At 36.7% G+C, this 24063-nt stretch overlaps 1 protein-coding gene across 1 annotated transcript in view; it reads left to right on the top strand.

The window, feature by feature from the left end:
* DNAH6 (dynein axonemal heavy chain 6) overlaps positions 1–24063 on the top strand; it is a gene marked incomplete at both ends in the record, with an annotated part of 280659 nt that overhangs the window by 132567 nt on the left and 124029 nt on the right. The window contains 11 exons of the mRNA XM_081264582.1: positions 1849–1974; positions 2061–2216; positions 2491–2652; positions 6788–6925; positions 10446–10613; positions 12433–12581; positions 13884–13991; positions 17755–18310; positions 19220–19342; positions 21300–21482; positions 21952–22095. Of these exons, the coding sequence (XP_081120708.1) occupies positions 1849–1974; positions 2061–2216; positions 2491–2652; positions 6788–6925; positions 10446–10613; positions 12433–12581; positions 13884–13991; positions 17755–18310; positions 19220–19342; positions 21300–21482; positions 21952–22095 (2013 nt within the window). The remainder of the gene's footprint in view (positions 1–1848; positions 1975–2060; positions 2217–2490; positions 2653–6787; positions 6926–10445; positions 10614–12432; positions 12582–13883; positions 13992–17754; positions 18311–19219; positions 19343–21299; positions 21483–21951; positions 22096–24063) is intronic.

Below are 24063 nucleotides of genomic sequence, written 5' to 3'. Positions count from 1 at the left end.
GTGGAGAGGAGGAGTTGGAAACCGGCAACCTGTTCTGTCATATTCCCACGGAGAGCTGCTGAGAAAGGTTTTGAGTTATCACAGCCGCATGGGGGGGGGGCTGCGAATCACACACCTGTTCAGATGCCCATCATGCTGTCAGCTACACCCACCAAAAGTTGATGAGGTAGATTTTCCAAGATGGCAAGCACCCATTTCCACGCAAGGGTGTCCAGTGAGGTGGAGGGAACTGGGCTGTTCCTACCCTAGGTCCAGAATTCGGTCCTTGGTCTGGTGCTCTGCAGTGTTATGGGTCACAGTTTGGCCCGCACCCGCCCTGAAGGATCAGTAACCCTGCATCTCTGCGCTGCCAGAAATCCTCAGTGCTCAAAGTCTGCCCGTCTGCTGGGGGTCCCATCGCTGCGCTGCTGGCGGGCATCCGTGGCAAAGAGCAACTCTGGTTTCCCCGCGTCCTGGGCTGGGCTTGCAACAAACTGCTGTTTAAAATCCTGACACATGCTCCATGAAGCTTAAATTCATGAATGGGATCCCCTGTGAGGGAAAACGTCCTACCACTCACTGGGAGTCACTCCAGTAATGGGTTCATTTCTACTTCACCATCTTGGAACCCTAACATTTCTTCTTCATTCTTCTTTAAGACTGAGTTATATTCCATTATGTTTATATACCACAATTTCTTTATCTACTTAACTGTGGAAGGGCATCTAGGTTGGTTCCATAGTTCAGCTATTATGAATTGAGCTATAAATATTGATATGAATGCATCACTGTAATATGCTATCTTTTAAGTCCACTCATAGTGGATTAAAGATTTAAATGTAAGATCTGAAACTGTCAAACTCATAGTAGAAAACAGGGGAAAAAGCTTCAAGGCATGGGCCTTGGCCTTTATTTGTTGGACACAATAACGAAAGCATAGGTAATGAGTGGGATGGCATCAACAAACAGACAAAAGAGCTTTTTGTGGCAAAGGAAACACTTCAGAGTAAGAAGGCAACCTAGATAAAAGGGAAAAAAAACATTTGCAAACTATATGTCTTACAAGGACCTAGACCTAATCTTTAACCCAAATTCAATTACATTTCCAAGCAATATTGCAGTTTTTAAGATTCACCCTTAAAACAGAAAAAGAGAGAAAAACTTTCTTGAAATAAGAGAAATTACTCTCATGAATGTCCTCAGTGAAATTTCATCTCCAGAGCTGTAGGAAGGGAAAGTGATCCACCAGAGAAAACTCCATTAACCTCTATGTAGTGGTGGTATCTGATTAGGGTTGTGAGTGAAAATTCAAACCAGCTGTGCAAGACCTTCAGTGGCACCACTCTTTGTAAACAGTTTAACAACTTAGGTGAGAATCAGGAGCTAAAATTTTCAAAAAATGTTTTTTATTTAATCATCCATTGGCCTGATTAAAATGCTTAGGGGTCCTTATTACCAATAAAAAAAAGAACTCTCCCTGAAAATGAAGAGCATTACCTTTAACTACATCCAGTTTTTAGACAGAACTGTCTTCCTTCGAGACATTATAGTAGTTAAGAGTATGGTCTCACTTTCCTTGAAGCAAATGTCTATTCAAGTTTCATTTTGCTACTTCATAACTGTTTGACTGTCATCAAGTAGCTTTACTCTCTTTTGGTTTCCTCAAATGTAAAATGGGAGTAAAGACAGTTTATACTTCACAGAAGTCTTATGGAAATTAAATGAGTTAATGCATTGTTTGGTCAAAGAACTATAAATTTTTAAAAGTAGATGATTTTAGAAAATGTGTAACTTTAATAGTAAAAATATGTATATGCAAACTAATGTTGAAAATTCACTATGACAATGATTTTTTTTTTTAATTTGTAGAGATTAAATGCCCTGGCTACAGTAGTTCGAGGCAGTCTACCTAAATTGCACAGAAATATCATAACTGCATTGATTACTATTGATGTGCATGCAAGAGATATAGTCACTGAGCTTGTTAATGCCAAGGTAAATGTTTCATTTAAGTAAGATCACATACTTCTTCCTGAAATTATTGTGTCTAATATACATTTCATCCATAATCCCTTATGTAGGTAGACAAAGTTGAATCCTTTGACTGGCAGAGACAACTGCGCTATTATTGGGATGTAGACATAGACAATTGTGTGGCTAGAATGGCACTATCTCAGTACACCTATGGCTATGAATATTTGGGAGCATGCCCAAGATTGGTTATTACTCCTCTCACGGTGAGTGACTGATCACTTAGGTTAATACTGATACAAGTGCTTTTTTGTCAAAACCATGAGACGTTTCATCTAACAATTTTAAAGGAATTTGCTGTGATACATCTTTGTAAAGCAGATATTTATATACTTTAATTATGTACATGGACCGTTGAGTACACTTCAATTGTATAAAACCCTACATGGGAACCAGTGGCCCTCCTATAGAAAGGAAATGACATAAATTTGTAGCTAAAGTCAATTCCCTTCAATGATGACAATTTATTAATTTCTTCAGGATCGCTGCTATCTTTGCCTCATGGGGGCTTTGCAGCTTGACCTAGGAGGTGCACCAGCTGGTCCTGCTGGCACTGGAAAAACAGAGACCACCAAAGACCTAGCAAAAGCTCTTGCCATCCAGTGTGTGGTCTTTAACTGTTCTGATGGTTTGGACTACAAGGTACATTTCCCTTATCTGAATACTAACGTTAAGTGTTTTTTGTGGCTTTCAATATTTTCAACACAACATTACAAAACAAGGAAACAATGAGGTTATGTCAAATAACGGAAATGAAGCAGGGCAAAGAATGGTTAAAAGTGAAAAAACAGAACAAGGAAGAAGAATCAATCTACATTCAGACTATTGTAGTATGTTATTTTGCTTGTAATATTTTAAGAAAATCTAGCCTGACATAGATATGTATTCTTTAAAGAGACAAATATTTTAATAATGCTTTAGGTAAATTGTAAATATTATTTGAAATTATATCAAAACTTGATGAAGAATGGTTTCTTAATGGTAACTTATAGTGTAAAAACTGAAACCATATCAGTGATGCTTTTCTACTCTACTCTGATGAGAGAAGGAGATTGGAAAAGGCAAATAACACCTTAGTGTTATTATAAGAACACTTGGATTTTGCAGACTGCTGAAAAAAACTTTTTGACTTACAGGAATCCTTATTTGTTTTCACTTCTTCTGATAGTTGCTTTTAAAACATAAATTTATTTCTGTATTTGCAATACATTAGTGGTGAACATGATCTGCTAGCTCATTAAATAAGACTTTGTTCAATACAACCTGCCAACTTTCTGTTCCACTTTCACATTTCTTTTCACTTCCAAGGCTGATGAAATTTACATACTATTTTAAAACTATAGTTATGTTGTCTTTGTTTTGTCTAGGGGTTGAATATAAAAATGTAAACCCTTAGCACAGCACAATCAAGGATTGTTCATCACGGAATTTAACAGAATATTAAACCCATAGAAAAGAGCCAACACACCATCATGAAACCTCTGCCATTCAAAGAAAGCATTCCAAGTATCAGGGCTAATAGATTGTTTTTTTCATTTCTATTCTGCTCTCTCTGCTTCTTTTTAGAACAGTGTCTTTCTAACTTAGTATGCGTATGAATCCTCGGGCTTAACATCTCCTTCTCCCTGCCAACCAGAGTAACTGCTACGTCTTTACCACTGACAGCTTCAGGCAGGCTGTCCTTCAGCCTGATAGACAAGGATTATTAGGGTATGCATTATAGAATTGTTTCTGTTTTCTACCAGCACCTAATTCAGAGTGGTGTGGATTGATTTGTGTCTTCCTAAAAGATGTTCAAGTCCTAACACCTTGCATGAGTGAACATTACCAGATTTGGGGATAGAAATCTTCACAGAGGTAATCTAGTTAAAATGGGATCCTACTGGAACTGGATGAACTAGTGTCCTTATGAGAAGAGGCAAATGTGGCAGTGGTCACACAGAAAGAGGAACACCATGTGAAGGTACACAGAGGCATAGATTAGAGTGATGCAGTGCAAGCCAAGGAATGCCAAGTACTAGAATCTAGAGTCAAGGAAATGTCTTTCCTCGAGCTTTTGTAGTGAATGTGGCCTTGCCAATACTTTGGGTTCAAGTATGTAGCTCCCAGAACTGTAAAAGAATAGATTTCTGTAGCTTTCACCACCCAGTTTATGCAAATTGTCACAGCAGTCCTAGAAAACTAATATACAGCCCAAAGTTCTTATTATTAAATGTTCCCCCAAATTTCCTAATATAAACCCAAATCCTATAACTCCTCCCAAGGCTCCTTTACTAAGACAACCCACAGTTCCCTCATGGTTTCCAAGGTTCCCCATAATGTATGATCTCACTTGTTGAAATAAATAATATGCCCAATTGTGTTTGACTATAGGTGTGTTTCTGGCTTTCACTTATAAGCACTGAGTGCTTTACATGGGAAGAGAAGAATTAGAAACTGCCTGACTTGCAAAAGTGTTTATTTCCCAGGCAGTCGGTGGAATTGTTCCTTTGTTCAAAATTAGTATTTGGAATTTTTCCTTTGCTTGACAGGCTGGAGGTTTTCACATTGTGGGGCAGTATACCAGAGTAAGATTTAGTATGAATGAGAGCATGGAAGCTACTAGGATCTATTGGGTCTTTGTACATGTGGCACTTGACTTAGTGAATACAGCCATAAGGAGGCTGAATTTCAAAACCTCACTTTCCTCCTCTCCTAGGCACAAACTACACAAACAGGAGTGAAGGAAAGAGGATCTTTTGTGAAGGACAGATAGAAATGAAGAACCAGTATGACCACAGCCATATTCTCAAGAGATAAATTATAGCAAAGAGTCTATATCAAAGATAAAGATCTAGAATTTCTTTTTTACTTCCTTTAAAACTGTCCATTCACAAATATTCCTTGAGAAATCTTCATGTACTCCAGGAAGTAAGCATAATCTCACATACAAAGACCATTGCCCTGGAATGGTCTCCCACTCTTATAGAAGGGTTCTTCAATTTTGTTGTCTAGAATACCAACTTGATCATTAGTACTATCCATTCTACCATTCCGTGAACCCATTTAATTCTCCATTTAATTTTTTATCATGGCTATAGTATTATTAATATTCAAGAACTATTTCTAATCTTTGACAAATTTGTTTTTAGAGCATATGATTTTATGCTCTAAAGTACAGTTTCCTCTCAGATCTCAAGGATGCCATGTGAGTTTTCAATATTCTGTTCTGTTCCCTAAATTATCTCCATTTTTACCAGCATTGCTCATTCAGTTCATCCTTCTCATTCCTTCTTTTTCTTGAAATTTATTTCTCTCAATTGTCTGTTGCTCTTCACTTTTCAGTTCAGAAGTATGGGTTGGACTAGTGTGGGTAGCTTGTTTACTCAAAATGTCCTTCTCTGAATGAAGGAGCTATTGTGAGTATTGTAGAAGTATAGGATGTGTGGACAGCATAAGCATACTTCCCCAGTTTATGCAAATTGTCACAGCAATCCTATGGAGAAGCCTAATATCAGGAAGCCCCTATTAAGTATCAAATAAAAATTTTTCTTTCAAAGATGTATATTGCAATGGAGTTTACCCTTGGATGGAGCTGTCTTTTCTTTATTATCTTTGAATTTCAATAACTAAAATAGAAATTTGAATTTATCTTTCTTTCCTGTCTCTTCTTCTTTTATCTCTCTAGATAATGTCTTCTCCCAATAACTCCCCAAAGCATATCTCTTTTCTAGAGAAGGCAGTACTTGAGTTTTAGCTTGGTGAAAGAAAGTCAGTACTGAAATCTCAAGAGTCCTGTTACAGAGAGATAAAGGACCCAAAACCTGATTTTTCCAAGTGTTGATCTTTGGCTAATTTCCAAAGATTGCCCTAAAGCCTGTTCCTGATTTCCTTACATGTACTGATGTTGGGTTTGGAGTTTCTTGTAGGTACCACTAAAGGGAAGTTCTCCTCCCTCTCTGCCTTGGGTCTGCAATTTTCCCTTCTCATTAGGCAATCTGTTTCCATGTATTTTCCATCTTCCAATAATTTTTTTCAAAACTCTCTTCATACTACCAGTTTCCTTTTCTGTTATGTTTCTGTCAAACCTAATACAAGTACAGACACAGAAATGTAGAGAGATACACACATATCCATCTGTCTTTCTACAATTTATGGGAATTAGAATAAGGTGAGGTAGTGCATGCTCAGTTGAACACCTAAGAGACAGAAAACCCATTAGCTCTGTTTGGATAGTGCAACATGTATCAATCCAAAATTCAAGTCTCCAAAGAAATTGTACACTTTAGATAGCAGCAGTACATACTCATTTTCTTCTGTCATGAGGATTCTGCTATAGAAAAAAGCAAGAACCTGTACTTTAACCTGTGCAGTGATGCCTTCTGCTCAGTAGTAGTCATATGTTGTCAACCACTAGAGTGCCTTTGAAAAATAACAAAAGCTTACATTAATAAAATTTTCTAAGGGTTTTTTAAAGTCTTTAAATTTGTGTCTTCCATGTCTTAGAGTCTTGAGAACCTGTCAAGTATTTCTGGAGATGAGTAGGATTATTTTAAAAAAGAATGAAAATTGGTCAGATTATTTTGTTATTTAAAAGTAAAAATTAGATTCAAAGCTTGGAGAGAGGCAAAAAGATTTCTTGTAGAAAACTTCTTACATCTGACAGCCCACTATTTACTTAAAACCATTGCTTATTTGTAGATAACACCTCTCCTGTTTAATACTTCAGCTCAAAATTTAGCTTTTGAAGGAATTAAACTGTGTAATTCAAAGGTGAATGACTTTATTGTGATTTCAGATGATGGGGCGCTTCTTCAGTGGGTTGGCCCAGTCAGGAGCCTGGTGCTGCTTCGATGAATTTAATCGAATAGACATAGAAGTTTTGTCAGTGATTGCACAGCAACTCATCACCATTAGGAATGCCAAAGCCGCAAAGGTAAGGATTGGTCAATTCTCTATCTTAAGTTTGTAGCTAACACACAGCTTGTTGTATTTGAGGAAGGAAAATTCTAGATTTAGCCTATCTAGTTCATATTTCTGGTTTAATTGATGAATGCTACAGCAACAGGACTTAATTGGATGAATTAATTCTGCATCCAAGCAACACAGAGAAAAATCAGTGCTGTGACAATACAGAAGACTATGAGACTCAGTCCCATAGTAGTCACGTGCTGTCAACCTCCTAGAGTGCCTTTGAAAAATAACAAAAACTTACACAAATAAAATTTTCTAAGGTTTTTTTTAAGTCTTCAGATTTGTGTCTTCCATGTCTTAGAGTCTTTAAGAACCTGTGAAGCTCTTCCTCACATACTCACACCCTGTTCCTCTGCTCTCCACTTCCTTTTTCTCTCCTTTCACTTCCTTTTCTGCAGGGAGGGGCATACTGGGGATTGAATTCAGGGGCACTCAACCACTGAGCCACATCTCCAGCCCTATTTTGTATTTTATTTAGAGACAGGGTCTAGCTGAGTTGCTTAGCACTTTGCTTTTTGCCAAGGCTGGCTTTGAACTCAAGATCCTCCTGCCTCAGCCTACCAAGCTGGTGGGATTACAGGCATGTACCACTAAGCCGGCTCCCTGCCCTTCTTGTTTCTGTTTCTCTAAGATTGCCTCTTATGAACTTCACTATGTTCATAATAGCCTCCAGGCTTAGCTTACTGCTGGTGGAAAAATGGGTAGAAATCTTAGGAAATCCAAGAGGACCTTGGCTCTCCAGAGCTCACTGGACTAGAAAATCTAAGGAGTATAGGATCAAATGAATGTTTGTAGTAGTCTTGTAATTTAAAGTTTGTTTCAGCCACATATGAATATGTTCTGAAGAAGGGGATATTGTATTGGAAGCTGATTGCAATGAAAGATGAGACCAAGACTCCTAATGCTCTGTATTGACCTTCTGAGCTTTAGTCACTGAAAGGCAGCAGTGATGCACAGCCCATACAAACTAAAATCCCTCCAAGCCCCTCAAGGGTCCCCCACTATTCCCTAGGCCCCTGTCAATAAAGCCTCAGATGTCCTCAAGCTCTATAAGTAAGGTTTTGCCTGACAGAGCAGGAGACATTTACATTCAACTCCCCCTCTGGAACAGGAACCACTCATATCAAAAGGGGCCCTGATAAAGAGTTGTTAAGTTTTTGGTTATTTTCTCTATAAAGAAACAAATTATAGAACAAATAAAAAGAAAAGAAATGAGGAATTATACTTTAATAACTGATAAAAGTCATTGTGGTATACTTTACATTTATCTCATCTTTACACCAAACTTTTGTGTAGTATATGGTACTTTCTCAAAGTTATAGGTAAGAAGGATTAAAAGTTAAAAAATATTTAGTAGACATCATGATACTAAGATACACACCTAGATCTATGTGACCCTGAAGTCTGAACTCCTTCATCTACCCACCCTCCTCCTTGCGACATACTCTGGGGATGTCTATACTAAAGACAAGGACTTTCAGATATAACCAGTAAATCATTATCATCCTGCTGAGTAACTGAAAACAAGGCTGGATGGGGGGCAATGACGAGAGAAAATAGAAGCACTGCCAGCTCAAGAGCTACCATGTGAGGATTAGGGAAAGTAGGAGGACTCTGAGGTTAACCAACCTTGTCCTCAATTTCTAGTGGCCAGATGAGATACTTGGAGTGGGGTGCATCCCCTGGTATAGAAGAAATAAAGCACAGAGATGGAGGCATTTATACACCATGGAATATTACGCAGCACTAAAAAATGACAAAATCATGGAATTTGCAGGGAAATGGATGGCACTAGAGCAGATTATGCTTAGTGAAGCTATCCAATCCCTAAAAAACAAATACCAAATGTCTTCTTTGATATAATGAGAGCAACTATGAACAGAGTAGGGAGGAAGAGCAGGAAGAAAAGATTAGCTTTAAACAGAGACATGAGATGGGAGGGAAAGAGAGAGAAAAGGGAAATTGCATGGAAATGAAGGGAGACCCTCATTGCTATACAAAATTACATATAAGAGGTTGTGAGGGGAATGGGAAAATAAACAAGGAGAGAAATGAATTACAGTAGATGGGGTATAGAGAGAAGATGTGAGGGAAGGGGAGGGGGGATAGTAGGGGATAGGAAAGGTAGCAGAATACAACAATTACTAATAGGGCATTATGTAAAATTGTGGATGTGTAACTGACATGATTCTGCAATCTGCATTTGGGGTAAAATTGGGAGTTCATAACCCACTAGAATCTAATGTATGAAATATGATATGTCAAGAGCTTTGTAATGTTGTGAACAACCAATAAAAAAAAGAAAAAAAAGAGATGGAGGATTTGAATAGCACGTTTAGTCTTTTAACATCAGGAGAATTGGCCTCATCTAGGCAATGACACATTGCCCTAGCTCTGCCCTGGTCTTTCCCTTATTCCTCATGTTTGTTATAGCACCTTCATACAGTGGCCCAACTAGAAACCCTGAATTTGCCTCTGATTTGTCTGTTACCAACCCAGAATCTAAAATGTCACCAAATTATATTAATTATACCTACTAGGTGCCTCTCATCCCCACTTACACCTCTCAAATTCTGGTTTTCATCTTTGTGTTAGTGACAGTTCCTTAGTGGCCTCCCTGTCTGTAGTTTGCCCAACCTCTCCACTACCATCTTTGTTCCTATCACTCTGCTTGCAAGAATCCTCTGTTTCCCCTCATCCAGGGGACTAAAACTAAATTCTTCAGTTTAGTGTGCAAGACTCTACATGTCCAGGCCCCAACCTAGCTATACGTTTACTTTGTAGCAAAGTAGATTGCTGGTCATTCCTGGAACATGCAGGGCTCTTTCTTCCTCCTGCTCATTTTTCCAGGAAAGGCTGCTCCTGCTTATGTAGCTGAAATATCCTTTTTAATTCTTCAGGTCTCAAGCAAACTGCCTCTCCCAAGGGAGGCTTTGCTCATACCTCCACTGTAATATTTTTAGCACCATGTTGTCATACTGTCTAGGTCTGATGGCCCACAGCAAACCTAGAGCTTCTCAAGAGTCAAGTTTCCTTCAGCTCTGTGCCTCCATGGCTAACTTAAGCCTCATCCACAATAAGTGCTTAACAAGCCTCTGCTGTTGAATGAAAGTGAAAAGGCACCAAAGGTTAAGAATAGATTAGAATTTCTTGGAAAATACCAGAAAGTGGGAGTGGAGAACATTTAGTGACTGTTGAACTGAAGAGTCTAAGCAAAAGATATTGAGGCCTAGAAGATTTTAGGATTGGATGAGGAAAGAAGAGACATATTGGTCAAGGAAGGGGCAGGGAGGCAGAGAATATGAAACACTGAACCAAGAGATTGGAAGTAGGTAGAATAGAATCAGAAGAGAAATGCTCCCTGTTGTCCCAACAACAGGATTCAGTAGTCTTTGCTTGAATGTTTCATGCTCAGTTATTATGTGAGAATTTACAAATGCCTGGAGAAAGGTTATACTTTTTTATACTTTCTTTTGAAACAGCTCTCTAGATTCATGTTTGAGGGAAGAGAAATAAAGTTGGTTATGACTTGTGCAGCCTTCATCACAATGAATCCTGGATATGCTGGCAGAACCGAGTTGCCAGATAATTTGAAGGCTCTATTTAGACCAATGGCAATGATGGTTCCAAATTATGCTTTGATTGCAGAGGTAAGCTTTCTGTTTTTTTTATTATTAAGAAGCAAAATTTTCAACGTGATTTCTTTTATTGTAGATTGTTATCACATAGAATGTTTATTCTGCATGTTTGGTTTTGGTAGTTGTTTTTTACTGCAATTATAGTAGGCCCCTAAAACTGGAATAAATCCATGAGTTTCATTAACCAGTTTATTTGTGGTTTTATCAGTTCATCTCTAGGAATTAAAATGTAAGGATTGGATCTTGAAATACTGTATTATTCTCACTTCCCTTTATGCATTTTTTTGTTGTTGTTAGAATCAAGGAATGCTGAGTAGAAACTATATTAATCAATATGATGGAAGGATTGGTTTGTCAGTCTATAACAATTAGTAAGAAAACAGTAATCACTAATAAATTGTGATATTGTTTGTTCTGCCTTTATCTAACAAGACATATTTTATTTCTAATTTCAATGGTATTTATTCCTTAATACTAGCTAAGAATAAATATTCTTAAGTATCATATTTATTTTTCAAGGAACTTGGATTAAGGTACGGTCTGAATGCAATAAAGGGCACAGGCTCACAAGGGTAAAACTCAGTGAATTCTTACACATGTATTCATCTGTCTGACCACCAAGACCAAAATATTGTCAGACTCCAGGAGGCCCCTTATGTTCAGCACTGCTTTTCATAATGAGATACCACCCTTTTAAGAATGGAATTTCTTAGAAAACACAGATTATTCCTATAGCTAATAAATTCCTTTGATAACATATAATTTTAAATATTCTCTATAAAGTTAAGGTAATTGATTAACATCAGAATAGACCATGCCAAGTCCTGTCATTGCAAGAATTACAACTCAAAAGCTCAGTATCCTCAATAACTTTTGTAGGCATGGTGGGGTGGGGGAAGCAGTTAAGATGGGTGTTGGCTTCACTCTGATTCTCTCCATGGACATGGATGATTATTTCTTGCTCATTGTCCCACCTGGTAGAAACTAAACTGGGTTTAAAACCCAGTGCAATATATTTTTTCATATCTCATATTTTGTACTATTACTGTTAGTCAGTATTGAGGGGGCAAATTTAAAAATCTCATCTTCTGAATGTTACTCCTCTTGTAACAGATTGAGAATAGTCAGAGTCTGTCATCAATAAACATTTTTATTACCTGTGTGCAAAACACTGCAAATCAGTAATTAAAAGCAGTAAACAAAACAGGCCTTGTAAGACATCTATGCATCCTTCAAATTCTGCAGTGGTTAGGGCAGATTATGGGTAAAAGGAAGGGTCCATTCCTACCGCTGTCAAAGATGTCAGGCTTTATTCAACTAATTTAACCAAGGATGCAGAAATTTTTCAGGAGCCAAGGTAGTCTTATAGGGAGAAGCTACAAATCTTTATGTAGCTTCCCTTGATTCCCAGGGAACTAAAGAGAGCAAGTGGCCATCACTGGTACTATCCACCAAGGTGGCATTTTTGTCAGATTAGAGAAGTCCAATTCTTGATTTTGTACTCAGGAGTTACGATACCATCCAACCTCTATTTGTACATTTCCAAAAATTGAACTCTGCTATTCCTTGAACTAAAAGTCACCAAGCCCACATCTTCATTTACATGGAGAAAGAAAATCAATTTCCTGCTATTACCTATAATATTCTACCTGACCCCTTCTTGTGGCCCTGAAAATTCTTTTCCCTTCACTCTTCACATGTCTTTATTAAATAATATAAAAAAATGAAAAGGCATGAAGTCAAGAAGTTGATTTTTAATATATTGGTATTATACTAATATATTGTCATCAATACAATATAAGAAGTATTGTGTTAAATTTTTCTGTTCTAGGTAATCCTATATTCTGAAGGATTTGAATCCAGTAAAACATTAGCAAGAAAAATGACCCAGCTGTATAAGCTTTGCAGTGAACAGCTCTCTCAACAGGATCACTATGATTTTGGCATGAGAGCTGTGAAGTCTGTATTGGTCATGGCTGGGTAAGAAACCAAATTAATTGAGAGTGAAACTTCCGAACTCTGTAATCAAATGCATTAAGTGGGTCACTCACAGGAGGCTCTTACAGCAACACTTAATCCATAGCAAGTGACTAATAAATGTTAGTGGCTGCTTTTGCAGCATTCTTCCTGTGACTCTCCCATGATATGTGACAGATCTTCACTGAGTCCCAACATGGTTGCTCTCCTGAATCCAACTAGGCTTCAGCTAAGTTTCATTTTCCCTAAATTCATAGCATATATTGGGTTTTAGTGTACAAACGCCTTTGATATCATCAGACAGGATGACAAGACTTAAAAAGCACATAGTTTGATATGCATATATGCTAAGGTGAGTTACACGTGTTGCCTTAAAAATCCCCAAGAGTTTAAAGAAATTTTGTCATCCTATTTTTAGTTCAGGTTTATGTCATACATTCTATCTCTGTTTTTGCAGTGCAATCCAAGATTGGACTACATTCTAGTTTCTAGCAAGGCAAGAAAATGAGGAATTTTCAAACCCTAAGTTTTCTCTTTATAACTACCTGAAATGACAATATTTGGAATCCCCAACTTGCCTGGAGTCTTTTGGAGACTCTAGTCTTTCTAGTCCTTCCTCTTGGGAATGACTCACTGACTCAGGCTCAGAACGTCCAGGGCCCCTGTTGTGTGTGATCCTGTAGCTTTGCACAAATCTCTTTTGCCCTTTCTAGCCTCCATTATTTCTTTTATCCTCCTAGATTCAGTACATATCCTCTTTACAGGATTGCCAATAAGGGACTAGGGAACTAAGAGTTCAAATACACTGAACAAAAAGTTCAGTGGGCAAAACTGACAAATATTCAGTCATCTATACAATGTGGTAAGGGCCAAATTGGGCTGTGCCCATGGTTCACTAGAGTGTGAGACAGAAGACTTTCTAGAGAATAGAGTAAGTGGGCTAGGTTTTGAAAGGTAAGTTCGAGTGGGCAAAAGAGCAAAGCAGGGCATTCTGGGCAGATAGGGAAAAAAAGTAACAAGGATGAGAGTCATGGTGATGCATTCAAGGAACTATAAGCTAAAGTTGGATAAAAGTCTGGGTTAATGGGGAAGGGCATTTGAGAAGATGTTCTTCTCATTCTCCTCAAGACTATGTAGCCAGTGCAGGACTTAACATGTGATGTAATAGAGATGGATACATTTTGGAAATAGAATGGGAATCATCCTGCAGCTTTCTACAAGCAGAAGCCCTGGCCCATAATTCCGGAAAATCACATTCCATCTCATGTTTTTGGAACATAGTCTGAAATATTTCCTTGAATTTAGGTCTTTAAAAAGAGAGAACCCAGACCTAAGCGAAGATGTGGTTTTGATAAGAGCTTTACGAGACTCCAACTTGCCAAAATTTCTAACAGATGATGCTATTCTGTTCAGGTAAGTTTCTAGACGTCACAGAATAAAGCCTAGCTACCATATAGAGAAAAAGAATGGTCTTGTTTTCATTATTTCTAACAAATTAATAATTTCTCATCTTTTCTGAAGATATTTATTAATACTAATTAAGAAATACTAGTTTACAATAAAGATACTCAACTTTTAGCATTATTCAAATCACTTTTTTTCAAAATATTGATCACCAGGCTGTGTGCAAATTAGCTTTTGGTAAAATTCCTTATCTAAGAGAAATTTCTAGCCTAAAAAAATCAGGCTTGGTCTTCACATAAATGTTATTGATCCTATCCATTTTTTTATTATTTAATTTTATGTTTCTCCAACTTATATATGTGTATAGTCTTAAAAACAAAATAGTTTTGCAAATTAGTCTCATTGAAAACAATTACCTGCCTTTTGCCAACTACTACGTCTAAATACAGTCATTTTTCAACAATTTTATTTTGTTATTCCCCTTCATACATCTCAGTACCATGCTTATGTTGCTTAAGGTTTGGAAATTTTCTGATATTATGTCATTGAAAATATTATGCATTCCTTTAGTTTATCTATCAGAGCCTTCATCTATCCCAGTGAATCTTAGATTTGGCCTTTTAATGTTATCCTAGATTTCTTAAATATTCTGTTCATAATATCAACATCTTTTCTCTTATGACCTACTTCATTTTCAAGAATAGTTTGTCTTCAAGGCCTGAAAATGTATATCCAAAGTGGTCTAATTTATTGGTGATGGTTTCCATTGAATTTTTAATTTGGTTTATTAATTCCTTCAAGATTTTCTGTTTGGTTCTGTTTCAGAATCTCTATCTCTTTATTGAAGTGATCTTTCACTTCTTGGTATTTTCTGATTTCATTGCTTATGTTATCTTTTATCTCATAGAACAGTTTAACTCTGAACTTTCTCAATTCCTTCTCTGACATTTCCTCTGCTGTGGTGTCAACAGTCTGTTGTTGGGGAATTCTGGGTTGTTTGAGATGGTTTCGTCCCTTGCTTTTTTATGTTGTTTGTATGTCTACCCTTCTCTCAGTATAGTTCTGGCTTCTTCTTTTAAGTGAAGGACTACTTTGTGAATTAATTTTTTTTTAATTCAATGTGGGACCTCTTCTACTCCCCACTTTAAGAGATGCCACTGAGCCCTATTTACTATAATGACTTATGAGCCATGCCTCATTCTACTCAACCTTATAAGATCAAAAACTTGCTGCAATTGTTCTCTATGGTCCTCAATTTCAGGCATAAACCTATAATAAAATTCTGGAACAGGTTAAAATATTAGTTGTTACATTTGGTAAACTTATTATAACCTTAAGTGAGGACTAAAAGGAGAGAGCATGAAAGATTAGGAGGGAGGGAGGGAGGGAGGGAGGGAGGGAGAGAGAGAGAGAGAGAGAGAGAGAGAGAGAGAGAGAGAGAGAGGGGGAGAGAGAGAGAGAATATGAATGAGAATGAATAAAAGGGTAATTTTCATGAAGGTTGAAAGCAGAAATAGATGAATGGGTGTTATTTGAGGTAGTACCAGATAGTACAAGTATAGTGGGTAAGAGAAGCAGGTATAAACTAGAACTAGGAACACAAAGATAGGTAGATTGATTCCAACTGATGTTTTAAACCATTAGATGAAATATATTCAAATGGGTTGAGGGTACAATGTTGGCTATTGGGTTAACAATTATCATTCGAGTTAAGAAGTTATTAATATAATCAAAATTGATATTAGAGTACTTTATAGTATACCATGTCAGGGTGAAGAAAATTCTTGTTGAATCTTGTTTGGACATTTAGCAGATGTCCATCAGTCTTTAACTATGGATCTCTTCTGAGTTGCAGGGGCACAAGAGCCAGTTCCCTAGTTGCTATAAACCTCCTACCAGCAGCTTCTACCAGCAGCTTCTGGTTTGTCAGCTCAGGGGCCTGCACCTCACTGCTCAGAGAGTGTAGTGTTGTGGATTGGCTGATTCTGTTGTGTGCAATAGTTTATAATTCAGCTTTGAAGTGCCTCTGTGTGTGTTGTGGGTACCTATTCTCCTCTACTGGATCCTTTTTGCAGTAGTGAAGATCCTGGTGGCTGTCTGTGAACATAGAAACTCTGGTTGTGGATTTTCTGTGAATGATCTGTGAGGTACTGTCTGAAGGGTTTCCAGTGGTTCACTTGGATTCTCATTTTGCTGCCCTGGGCTGTGAATGGCAGGAATTGATTCTCTATGTTTTCTAAATCTGATTGCAAGGTCCTACAAGTATCCACAGTGCCTCCCCACATTGTCAGTGGCTGAGGCCTGGTGAATCTATTTTCCTTTTTGGGAGGCCAAAGCTGCTTCATTGTTGTCTTAGTCAAGCAACAGAGTGAATGCTATGTAGGGAGGGAAAGAGGGTGGGGGTTTCTGCAATTTATGGCTAGTAGTGGTCCTCTAGAAGTTCTTTCTGGATGGATTTATAAGAGGTCCCACTGCAGGGGGCTTCCCTCTGCTTTAATTTGCAGCTGTCTGGGCATGGGAAGACACCATGCTGATTTAAGAAGTTAGCTGGTTGCAGACTCCTGGCTCTTTACACAATTTGGTTTTAAGCTATTTGTGCTGTTTAAGAAGCCTTCTATATTACCATTGCAGTTTAAATTTGGTCTTTTCAACAGTTTTTAAGTGAATGAGCTTAAAAGAATGTCCACTCCCCACCCTTTCTCTCTCTGGTGCCCTTCAGTTTGGGTTCAAGTTCTGAGTTTTTTATCTACTCTGGTAACCTATCTTCCAGTCCCTTCAGGTCTCAAACTTTGTAATGATGATACTTAGAGGATTTATTTTGCCACCTACCTCTCAATTCTGCTCTTCCTTTACTGCCTCCTTTCTGTGTTGTGATAAGATCAGGACTCACTGCCTAGCTCACTTCTGCCATCTTCCTTCACCTCCACAACCTTATACATTTAATATCCTTAAAGCATGTTTTTATTGGGCTCTTTTCTTGTAAGAACTCATAACCTTGATCTGACATAAACATTGGAAAAATACAAGTTTCTGGTTCATTCTTTAAGTTTATGTATAAAGCCTTTAAACTCATATAAATATATTTTTTGCCTGTTCGGTTTTGTTTTCACTCTATCAACATTTTTTTTTTCAGTTGTAGACTTCCTGTCTTTCTTAGATCTCCTTACCACAATATAGCAAAATTCATTTTTTCCACACTTTCACCTTATACTTTTGTCACTTTATGTAAGGTCTTTACTGTATATCAAGTGTATTTGTGTATAAAATATAAGGTAGAGATTTAATTTCTTTTCTCCCATACAAACATTCCCTTAAAAATGTTCCTCATAGAAACAGCCAACTTTTCCCTTTCCCCCTTTTTTACCCCGTATTCATTGTCTACTTAAATTCTCATCTACTTTTCTGAATATCTATATATAGTTATAAGTGTAGGTAAATACATTTGGAAAAAGTTGAGACACAAATATAATTTTTAAAATAAATTTATAAATTTATCACCTTCTATGTGTTCGATACCATACCACATACTATTGGCAATACAGAAACATAAGACATATTTCATATCCTCAGAGAGTTCCTATTATACTAAGAACATTGGTCTACTGTACAGGAAACAAAATTATACGAGATATCAGAGAAAAATGATTGCTTCTGTTACAGCATATAGGACAAACTAACATTGTGCATATTCAGAAGAATCAAGTAATTGTAGAAATATGAGAAGGTATCAATGACCACTGCTTCCTAATAAATTTTATTTTTGTTTTCTCAGTGGAATCATATCTGATCTTTTTCCTGGAGTCCAAATTCCAGAACACGACTATGGTATTTTGCAGTCAACAATTGTGGATGTCATGAATGGAAAAAACCTTCAGCCTGAAATCTGTATGGTTGAAAAAGTGATACAGTTCTATGAAACTATGCTTGTGAGGCATGGTGTTATGTTAGTTGGGCCAACAGGAGGTGGCAAGACCACCGTTTATCAAATACTAGCAGAAACTTTAGGGAATTTACAAAAACTTGATTTAGGCAATCCTTTTTATCAAGCAGTTAAAACGTATGTTCTTAATCCTAAATCAATCACCATGGGTGAATTATATGGTGAAGTTAATAACATAACCTTGGAATGGAAAGATGGTTTGATGGCACTAAGCGTCCGAGCAGCTGTGAATGATACTTCAGAAGACCATAAATGGATCATTAGTGATGGACCAGTGGATGCTCTTTGGATTGAAAACTTAAATACAGTATTGGATGATAACAAGATGCTTTGCCTGGCTAACAGTGAAAGGATTAAACTCACACCTCAGATCCACATGCTCTTTGAGGTAAATGTATGACTTACTGTGGAATGAAATCATTCCTTAAAATTGGCATGCCATCATTAATTTTTTTAATGATGTATCATTTACCATCTGTGCTATTTTGTTTACTTAATAAGTAATTATTAAATTATCCTTTTGAAATAGTTGCCAATCCTGAAAAAGTTTCTCAAATGTTCCTGTCTATGTAAATGGGAAATAGAATTAATTCTGGTTTTCCTAGCACTTGGTTTCTTTGAAATTCTTCCTCATTAAACAATATTATTTTATATGAATAAATTATCCTACTGTGGTATGAATGTTTGGCAAGAAATTAGAGAAAGGATGTGGAACCAAATACTGCTACAAAATATGGAAGAGACCAAGACCACTCAAGGTCTAGTCATTCATCAATTACTGATTAAATGTCCATGTGTACTATGAATTTGGCTAGCTATTGGGACACAAGAATGAGAAAAGTAAAGAGAAGAAAAGAAAAATAAATAAATGTCTATTCCTGCTGATATTTTTTTTCCTGTACTGGGGATTGAACCCAGGGATGCTTTACTACTGAGCTACACCTCCAGCTCTTTTTTTTTCCTTCTTTGAGACAGGACCTCACTAAATTGCCCAAGCTGGTTTTGAACTTGCAATCCTCCTGCCTCAGCCTCCTGAGTTGCTGGGATTACAGGTGTGTGCCATTACACCCAGCTCCTGCCCATAAGGATTTGACAATGTCCTCCTACACTCATTTTTTTTTACCCTATGCCTCACTTACATTTGCTTCTCCATTTCAAATTACTTATTGCCCTCCCACTGTCCTCCACATGAAGCCTTTTGGTGTTAAACTTTAAAAGGTCTGAATCACTACCACTGAAATTGGATGAATAAGAAAGTATAATTAGCTATTTTCTGTTCAACTTTTTTCAATTTTAGGTGCAAGATCTAAAGGTTGCCTCTCCTGCAACAGTCAGTCGATGTGGAATGGTGTTTGTGGATCCCGAAGAACTAAAATGGATGCCTTATGTTAAAACATGGATGAAGCGGGTTTCTAAAAAGGTAAGTGCAATCAAATGTGAAACCAGATATTTCCCAGTATCTTCATCTGTTGGGGCTCACATTTCCCCAGAGTGCACAAATAGCAGTAGGTTATAGCAGAATTGTTCTCAATTGAGGAAATTTTATTTTGTCCTTCTCCCTAAGAATTCCTGGGTCTTCCAGGAATGTTTATATACTCCCCAAGTCTTTCCTCATTACCTGTTACCTCAGCCTGCCAGTCTGCCGAGTCACTCTGCTTCCAGTCTGCTCTTCCTGGCTTCTTCTTAGACTGGTTCCTGTCAGTAGAAACACAAGCCACTTCCTGAATCCCTAAAAATACAGATAGAATAAGGCTGAACCATGGAAAGGCTTTGCAGAAGGCACAAGGGTAAAAAGAGGAAATCACTATGAATAAAAAGAAGTGTTAAATACAAACACTAACTGGACTTTATATTTTAGGAACCCCCAACACCTCTGAGAGCCAGAAAGGAAAGAAAAGTTTCCACCCTTGTCATAGGTGCAAGACCTATGACACATTCTGACCTCAGATTTATAGTTCCACTCCAAATGAAGGAAATCCTATACATTATTATCCAAAACAACTCAGTTCCATGCTAGCCTCTGAATTTCCTGCATTCTAAAATAGGATTTTTTCTTTACCTTAACAACACTATCCCATTACTTCTCCAAAGGAACAATCTTCTTCTCTGCCTCTCCCACTCCAAAGATGAATTAGAGCAAGAGAAAGAAGAGAAAGGAAAGAGAAAGAGATAAGGGGGACAGGGATAAAGGAGGAGATGGACCAGAGAGAACTATCTTTCTCCATTGGAATGGCCTTTGCTCTTTGTCAAAAATAAGTCGACCATATTTGTACGGGCCTCTTTCTGAGCTCTATTCTGTTCCATTGATCTATTTTTTTAATCCTTTTTCCACGTCTTGTTATTATAGCTTTATACTAAATCTTGAAGTTGGGTTTTGTCAGAACTTCAGCTTTGTTCTTTAATGTTGTTTTGGTGATTTGGGGGTTTGCCTTTTTGTATAAACTTTAGAATCAGTTTTTCAGTATCTATAAAGAAATTTGCTAGAAATTTGATTGTTGAATTTATAGGTGAAATTTAGAGAAACTGACATCTTAACACTAATTTTCCTAGATATGAACATGGTTTATCTGTTCATTTATTTAGGTCTCTTTGGCTTCTTTTATCAGAGCACTGTAGTTTTTCTCATGTAGATCTAGTACATGTTTTATTGGATTTAAAGTTATTTCATTTTTAATGCTAATATATAATCATGTTATATTTTTTTATTTCAAATTCCACGTATTCTTCAATTATACTTGATTTCTTTATATTAACCTGTATCCAGCAAACTTACTATCATTATTGGTTCCAGTTTTGTTTTGTCATTTGGGAGTGGATTTTATATATAGACAATCATGACATCTGTGAACAAAGTGTTTTACTTCTTTCTTTCTAATCTGTATAACTTTTATTTCCTTTTATTGCTCTATTGCATTAGCTAGGGCTTCTAGTTGAATAAGACTGTTAAGGAGGCTGAATTCATTTTTAAATCTTTGGAAATTATTCCTTTTTGCCTGACAGGGAGATACTTAAATGATATCTTCTGTGTTTCTTCTTTTTTAATTGTTTTTAATTATGAAAGGTCATCAGTAAAGAAGAGTGCATGAGATATGTATTGGCAGTTTAAGAAATAATTATAAAATGAACACCTCTGTACCCATTATCAAACCAAGAAGTAGAATGTTTTCAACTCTCCAGTAATTCTTTCCTGTGTTCCTTCCTAATCATATAAGGTCCCCTTAAAATTTGTTTCATACTTTATGATGCTTATATTATATCCTGGGGTCTAAAGGTTACTGAATGCATTGAATATATGAATTTTAGCCAACTCCTTTCTAAACATAATGATATGTTTCATCTGATTTTGCTAAACTTTTATTCATTTGTTTCATTTTTAGCTGAATGAGGAAGCCCAAGAATATATATTGAACCTTTTCCAACGTTATGTTGATGAAGGTTTACATTTTATCAACAAAAAGTGCACCCAGGCAATCCCACAAGTGGACATCAGCAAAGTTACTACCCTCTGTTGCTTATTAGAGTCTTTGATATTGGGAAAAGATGGAATTAACTTGACAATGGTATGAAGGGTTTTCTTACTGTTGTGAAGCTAAGAAAATGAAATATTGTATAGATTCTTTGCAAATAATTAACTCTAAATTTTCTGAAATATAGGTCATTGATTTTCAAGTTAATTTTTCAGAGAAGTAATGACTATTATTAGATTCATAGAAGCTCAAAGTTAGAAGAAATGTTAGAGGTCCTATAGTTTAGTCCTCTACTCAATTTTCAATTCACATGCAGTGTACAACATAGTCTCAATCTGCTTAAATAACTTTATGCATGCATTTAGAAAAGTTATAATAGGCAGCTAAAAGACAACTTTGAGCTGTTTTTCCTACATATGCCTTTCCATTCATTGTCTCTTCAATATTTAATTATGTAGGTAAGAAAATTCCATTTTGTGAGCCATTAAACATATGTGGTACAACTTAAGATTTTTCTTCTGTTTATTTATGAAATATTAAAACTATTTTATTTATTTTTTAGGAACAAGTGAAATTGAACACTGTGCTATGCCAGACATTTGTATTCTGTTACTTATGGTCTTTGGGTGGAAACTTAAATGAAAATCATTGGGATTCTTTTGATACATTTATCAGAACACAATTTGATGATAACCCTGATGCCAGGGTAAGAACAAAATAAATTTAAAATCATAATTTTGAAACATTAAAAATAAATGTTAATATTACAATTCTAAAAATCTTAATGCCACAAAATAATTATTCACTAAGAAGATTTTTTTTAATTTTATTTATGTTTATTTTTCATTTTTTTTAAGAGAGAGAGAGAGAGAGAATTTTTGATATTCATTTTTTTAGTTATCGGCGGACACAACATCTTTGTTTGTATGTGGTGCTGAGAATGGAACCCGGGCCGCACGCATGCCAGGCGAGCGCGCTACCGCTTGAGCCACACCCCCAGCCCTATTTCTTATTTTTTAATTTGTTCTAATTAGTTATACATGACAGTCGAATGCATTTTAATACATTGTATACAAATGGAGCATAACTTTCCTTCCTCTGGCTGAACATATTGGTGTAGAGTCACACCAATAGTGTAAACATACATGTATATCGGGTAATAATGTCCATCTCATTCCACTATCCTTCCCATCCCCATACTCCATCCCTTCCCCTCACTCCCCTTTGTACAATCCAAAATTCCTTTATTATTCCCCACCCCTGCCCATTATGGAGTAGCATTCACTTACCAGAGAAAACATTTAGGCTTTGGGTTTGGGCATTTGGCTTATTTTACTTAGAATGATATTCTCCAGCTCAATCCATTTACCTGTAAATGCCATAATTTCATCTTCTTTAAGGGTGAGTAATATTCAATTATGCATATGTACCACAATTTTCTTTATCCAGTCATCTGTTAAAGGGCATTTAGTTGGTTTAGCTATTGTGAATTGAGTTGCTATAAACATTGATGTAGCTGCATTACTATAGTATGCTGACTTTAAGTCCTTTGGGTACAAACCAAGGAGTGGGATAGCTGGGTCAAATAGTAGTTCCATTCCAGGTTTTCTAAGGAATCTCCATACTCCTTTCCAGAGTGGTTGCACCAACTTTCAGTCCCACCAGCAATCTAAGAGTGTCCCTTTTCTCCAACATCCTCACCAACGCTTACTGTTGCTTGTATTCTTGATAATTGCTATTCTGACTGGAGTCAGATGAAATCTTAGTTTTGATTTGCATTTCTCTAATTGCTAGAGATGTTAAACATTTTTTTCATATGTTTGTTGATCAATTGTATTTCTTCTTCTGTGCAATGTCTGTTTAGTTCCTTAGCCCATATATTGATTGGGTTATTTGTTTTTTTGGTATTAAGTTTTTTGAGTTCTTTATACATGCTGGAGATTAGTGCTCTATCTGATGTGCTTGTGGTAGATTTTCTTCCATTCTTTAAGCTCTCTCTTTATGTTATTGATTGTTTCTTTTGCTGAGAAGAAGCTTTTTAGTTTGAATCCATCCCATTTATAGATTCTTGCTTTTACTTCTTGCCCTTTAAGAGTCTGGTTAGGGAAGTCAGTTCCTAAGCCATCATGGTGGAGATTTGGTCCTACTTTTCCCTTTATTGGGCACAGAGTCTCTGTTCTAGTACCTAAGTCTTTGATCCACTTTGAGTTCATTTTAATGCAGGGTGAGAGATAGAGGTTTAATTTCATTTTGCTACATATGGATTTCCAGTTTTCCCAGCTCCATTTGTTGAATAGGCTCTCTTTTCTCTAATGTATCTTTTTGGTGCCTTTGTCTAGTATCAGATAACAGTATTTATGTGGGTTTGTGTCTGTGTCTTCTATTCTGTACCATTGGTCTACATGTATATTCTGGTGCCAATTACTATGCCATTTTTGCTATTATTGCTCTGTAGTATGGTTTAAGGTCTGATATATGGTGATGCCTCCTATTTGCTAATGAATGCTTTGGCTAATCTTGGTCTCTTATTTTTCCAAATGATGAACACTACTGAAATGCAGAAAATAATTAGAAACTATTGAAAATGTATACTCCAATAAAGCAGACAATCTCAAAGACATCAACACATTTCTAGAGACATCTGAACTACCCAAACTTAATCAAGAGGGAATAC

This window comes from Spermophilus citellus (genome assembly GCF_964194105.1).
Source record: "Spermophilus citellus genome assembly, chromosome: 13".
Lineage (NCBI taxonomy): Eukaryota > Metazoa > Chordata > Mammalia > Rodentia > Sciuridae > Spermophilus > Spermophilus citellus.
The sequence above is the reverse complement of the archived record's forward strand: the minus strand, read 5'-3'. Positions and strand labels throughout refer to the sequence as shown.